The 5,881-nt window shown below is 36.3% G+C and overlaps 1 protein-coding gene across 1 annotated transcript in view; it reads right to left on the reverse strand.

Annotated features, from left to right (window-relative positions):
* Positions 1–613: 613 nt before the first annotated feature.
* Positions 614–5,881, reverse strand: part of LOC117125281 (transport and Golgi organization 2 homolog) — a 6,793-nt gene continuing 1,525 nt past the window's right edge. The window contains exon 2 of the mRNA XM_033271753.1: positions 614–743. Coding sequence (XP_033127644.1) covers positions 616–743 — 128 coding nt within the window. The 3' untranslated portion in view covers positions 614–615. The remainder of the gene's footprint in view (positions 744–5,881) is intronic.

Below are 5,881 nucleotides of genomic sequence, written 5' to 3' on the forward strand. Positions count from 1 at the left end.
GCGCTATATTATATAGCGCTATATAAATGATGTAATGTATGTATTATTAACATTGGTTAAACTTAGGATTGATTTTGTTTTTGGTTGTTTCCTCTTTTCTTTTTTTAATCATACAGCGCATAGAGACCATCAGTATGCGCTTTACTAATAGTCCCCAGCAATTACCACTAAGCCCGTTTTCCACTAGGCGAATTTATTCTTGGGAATCGAAAATTTGTACCCGTACGCATGCGCATTTGAGAATCCCGTGATGATAAAAAACTGGGCATGCGTATATACGAAAATTTTCGTTCCGCGCGAATAAATTCGTCAAGTGAAAAACGGCCTTTAAGTTTTCCTCGTCGCGTGGATTTTAGGACGAAATTTGGCCAAATCTGCGATCGAACGCAGAGAGAACGTAGGACGCCCGGTGGACAATCACGCATGAGTAATTCCGTTCTAGCGTCGCGTCGTCGCACAAATCAAAAGTTCGGCCTTAATGTTAAAGCATACGCAACCACGTGCGTATGCGGGAGAGCACATGTGCTTGCTAGACGCGCACGCATTTCTGGCCCTGTTCTGATTGGGTCAGTTGTAAGAGTGTTTGACATTCCTGAAAGGTCTTTATAAAGAATCTTATAACAAACCTCTGCCTTTGAGATCAGGGTTACCAGTTCCTCTGATGTTCAGAACAAATGCCACTCTGCCTTTTGTTGAGATACCCAGCCAGGTTCCACCTTCTTTTCCAGGTTTCATGTCAACACCTCAAACAAATCAATAACAATAAAATTAGCATGACTGCATTGGTCAAGTGGGGTTTCATCCATGTTTACATTATGCCATAAAATGAAAGTTATAGATTACACCTACAATTACTCGCCTGCCCTGAAATTATAATTATTATTCACGAAATATTCATTACTTGCACAAAAAATGCATTTCATCACAAATGCGAGATCCAAATTATAACAGAAATATCACACGATACACGATATCTATGACAAGATTAAAAACGACTTCAGAAGTCAATAAAAACATTGTGAATGCTCTTGTTTGATAATGTATTGATATATTTAAAACAAAGGCCATATGTACTAAAATATCAGGATGTAAATCTAAGACAAAAACATTCACTCTTTTTCCAAATTAAACTCTGGCAAAGTACACTAACATCAAATATATTTGCAAAAACATCTTCATAAAAATAATATCTAAATATTAACAAACCATTATCATGCACTTGCAATGTGTACGTTTTAATAAATGGGTCTTATTGAAGGGTATGAGCAGAGGGAGGAAGGGGTATGCCTGAAGGCTGGCAATCCCTTATGATTTTCTTTTCTTATATACACTGTTATAGTATTTTGTATTTGACTTTCAGGGAGTTTGTTGTTAGGGAAGAGCAATTAGGGGGACCTTCCTTTCCGACATTGTGTAGGCCTAAGTTTCTGATATTTTGTTATGTAAATTCTTTTTTGTGACAAAATTTGGTTCATTAGACGGGATGAAATAAACCGGTGAAGGGGTCTGGCGTTCAGACATAATTTTGAAAAATAATTTTGATTGTTTTAAAACAAATTAGGGTCTCAGATCATTTCGGTCGCCGCTCATTTCTGCCACCGGGTTTGTTATGCTAATAAATGTATGGTGTGCCAATAGGGTCATAACAGCTTATATCTTTACTCACACTGACACCGCAGCTAAGTTCTATTGTCTTCTGGCCTATTGATTATACATAAACGTGATGTTAGGTACCGGCCCACTTGCTGCTAATAGTAATCAATTATTACCTATTAAAAATACCGTATTTAAAAGGTTTTTAAAAAAAAAAAAAAAAAAAACTTATATAACATTGTTTTCACGTGGAAAAGAGGAATGCCGTAACTAAAATTGTGTTCAATGTATTCATGATAATGGTAAAAATCTAATATTATTCCATTAGTTATATAGGCCTAACATTCGGACTCTAATATAAAACTACGTCTTACAACTAATATTTTATTTCACCGAATAGGCTTAATAATCGAACTCGAATATTTTTATTGTCTTATCTACTGTAGAGGTGTTAAAACAAGTGTCTGCATGCTAGAATGATTTAAATGTTTTAATTGTTTTGACACACTAATACCTATAATAGTTCTGTATGTTATGGACGATTGAGGTAGATACAAATTAAATGTTGAAAATAAGTGAGAAAATTGTATTTAAATGGATGCGTCTTATAAACTTTGTTGTTTTCTTTATCCTCATTTGAGGTGTAAGGAACCTGTAAACTTGCCGAGGACATGTGATGTAACTGGTTATATCACAAAAGTGTGGAAACAGAACACAGAAAGGAAATTACTGATAGGATTTTACATTGGTGTAAGGATAATTTTAATAATCAATGTTCCGACTCGTTATTGCTTTAGTTGTATAGTTTGGATTCTATGAAGAATCAAGACACACTATCTAAACAAAGTCTACAAGTAAATCTTTTGTAGGAAAAAAACTACATATTTTAGTAGGTGTGCACAATTATTAGCAATGGTGACCGTTTTCTTCATAATGAAACACAAATAGCTTTACACTATCTCTGCGAATGTTTTTAATGATAGGTTGTGTGTTTGTTCATTCAATTCCCTGATTAAATTTCACGTTTTTTATGTAATGAGCAAGAGCAATAAAACTGGATCTGAAAACAATCAACATCAAATATCAATACTGTCCTTAACGAAGACGATTGGGATTGATTGCCAATGGTATAGCCTAAATATATTTTTCTATGCAGACGATTTGTTGTTGACAAGCATCCACTGGTCTTAAAAACGTATTGAAGTGATTTTTGAAATATGTCTACTCATTTTCATAGTTTAGCATCCATAGACACCAATATTTCTGACCTGTGCAGCAGAGTCAATTTGGGTTTCACCAAAAAATAAATTACTACTCAGTGGAAGATTTTTTCAATAAGTATATTCAGTTTTATCATCATTCATTTTTGGAAAATTTTGCTTTCTCCAAACACGCAACTCAGAAATGCAATTTCAAGTAATTATATAATGTTGTGTCATGGACGGCTTAAACGAAAGTTAAATCTGTGTATCGTCAGCATAAACATGATAGGACAAATTAATTATATTTGATAATTATATCCCGAATTGGTTGGATATAAATTGTTAACCATTGTGGCCCGAGAACAGATCTTTGTGGAACAGAAAAATTGTAGGAACTTTCTAGGGAGAAAGCATCCCCTATACCATAATAGGCCACTAAAATTGGCCTATTCTCTGTGTTTATTTACACCTAGAGTACATAGGACCTACTGTAGGACTATACCAGTCTGAAAAGTTATGTACCACTCTATGTTCTCTAACAACGGAGTTAACAGTTAATTTTTCAATCTCCAGCAAATTTAAATAGCATCCAAAATCCTCCTTTTTGGAATGTAAGGAAATAGATAGTACTTTATATTTGTTGGATCGATTGTAACTCCTGATTGTAGTAACCCCAAAACGAATGGCAAATTTTATATCCTATCACGTTGTTTGTGTTATAAGTTAACTTTATTTATTTATTTTTTATTTTATTTTTTTTAAGCGTACAGGTTTGGAATATTTTTAAATCTTTAAGTTAAATCATTTAAAGCTTACTTTTTTATTTTCAATGAAAAATAAATGCGATCGTTAATATCGATCTTGGTACAATGTAAACCTGTAATCATATGACTACTTATACAGAATTTTACTATATTATAGGTCTAGACTAGGACCAGGCTTCCTACTATAGTATAGAGACTTAGTCCAAGACCTTGTTGCAAATCCCAGCCCACATAAGCCTAGCCTATAATGCCTAGCATAGGGCTTGTTTTCGCGGTACCCTGACCATTAAAAATTAGCAGACCCACTGGGAAGTGTTAAAGGCATTGGACTGCAGCGAAAAATGATTCCCCCATCATTAATGGAACATGCCCACGTCACGCTTGGCTGACTAGTTTTGATTTTTAATGTCTATAAAAAAAAAAACCCCAACATTAAAAGGGATCCTGGGAACTTCCCCGGGAAAATTTGGATTCCTAGATGGCCGGGAATTAGCTTTTCCGACTTCTGAGGAGTTTTTAATGATCTTTAAGTTCTTCAAAATTCAAGGTTTTCTCCTCTTGAAAAAGATCAGGTAATTTGATCTCATTCTTTTCAGGCCAAAAGGCGGAGACCTAAAGACAGAGTTTTTTAGCCGGAATGTAGTACCCAGCTATAGAACAGCTATCCATGCTCAGCATGGAGTAACGCCTACGCGTTCTCCTGCTAAAATCCGCAGGCCACCGACCATTTATACTGTAATGATTTTGATAAACAATCACAATTCTCTGTACTATCTACTAAACATTTAACGAATGAACTTCCTTGTGTTGTGGTCATATTAGACTGTTATATTTTTAAAGAAGACCATTTAGCAAACAACATAAAACAAAATTCCCACGTCGAAGCATGCATAAAACGTACAATTTCCTGAAATTTGGAAATAGAGCGGATTTCCTTGTGATTTTTCCATATATTGTGGTCATTTTAGAATATAATATCACTAAAGACCATTCAACAAACAACATGAAACATAGGGCCTATATCAAACTTTAGGTTAAAATTTCCGCTTCCGAGCATGCATATAACGTAATTTTTTAGATATATATTTTCATGACAGTCGAGAATGTACTGATTATATAACTTATAGATAATTACTGTTGTCCAATTGTGTGCATTGAAAATGTGATGACGAACTCGGGATACGACCCTCGGTTGACACTAATATCAAAAGGCCTGTTAATTAACCTTGCACAGGAGCCTGTCGTCACCTGCTACAATGCCTTCTCCTCCTTATCATCATCACATTATCATCATCATCATCACCTTCATCATCGCAATTATTATTTGCTAAAATGGGGGAAATCTATTAATTCAGTGTGTATTCATTCATCAATAGAAGTCTCGTAATGCATTTCTCAGCATCTAGAAAAAACAAAACTCTGCGAAGCTAGGAGAATCCCAAGACTATACTGCAAACCACCCCCCACCCCACCCCACGTGTAAAATAATCTTCCAGCGACGGAACAGACAAACATTAGATTTTCCTCCCATGACCCCGCCCACTCAGGGAACACATTATGTGCGATAGTCAGGGTAAAGCTCGGTTTCCATATAATCGCTCTCCTTATCGGCGACAGTTGCCGACGTCATCATGAAGGTTAAACCTGGTTCAACTTTTCCGAATGCGTTGCAGACGCAGACGAATCAGGGTGCATTGCTAGCTGCCTTGCGCAATCGGAAAGGCACCCCGATTCGTCTGTGAACCACAACTGACACGACTGTCGGCGATAGGGTGAGCGATTCTTGGAAACCGAGCTCTCAAAAACTCTGCATCAACGCCTGAGAGGTCCCTATTCTCAAAATTGTCTATTCCCTCAGCCCAAACCATGGTGGGGGCAGAGAGGTGGACCCTCACGCACCCCCTACCGCCAAATCCTTCATCCGTCCCAGGGGTATCTAAGAGAGGAGGAGCATACGAAGGAGCATAACTGCCGTCGGGAGGAAGTCAATAATTTTGTCGAGAAACAATGCTTTGAAAAAGCATTTTTACATTCCGAGAGTTCCATTTCCGAGCGTCTAGAGGGGCCTATTCTTAAAATTTGCTCCAAGGGCCACTAAAATATATATAAATCATCAAAGAAAGGTAAATACAGTGTTCGAATAAAGGACATAATAATACATCGGGTTCGAGTCCCGCCAGAGGCATTTTATTACACAATTTCTTTATTCATTTATTTACAGGACTTCATTCGTTGAGAGCTATGCTAAACGATGCATTATTATGTCCTTTATTCGAACACTGTATTTAACTTTCTTTGATGATTTATATATAATTTAACAGT

The sequence above is a fragment of the Anneissia japonica genome, unplaced genomic scaffold (assembly GCF_011630105.1).
Source record: "Anneissia japonica isolate Jap-2015-1 unplaced genomic scaffold, ASM1163010v1 scaffold4457_len22135_cov106, whole genome shotgun sequence".
Taxonomy (NCBI): domain Eukaryota; kingdom Metazoa; phylum Echinodermata; class Crinoidea; order Comatulida; family Comatulidae; genus Anneissia; species Anneissia japonica.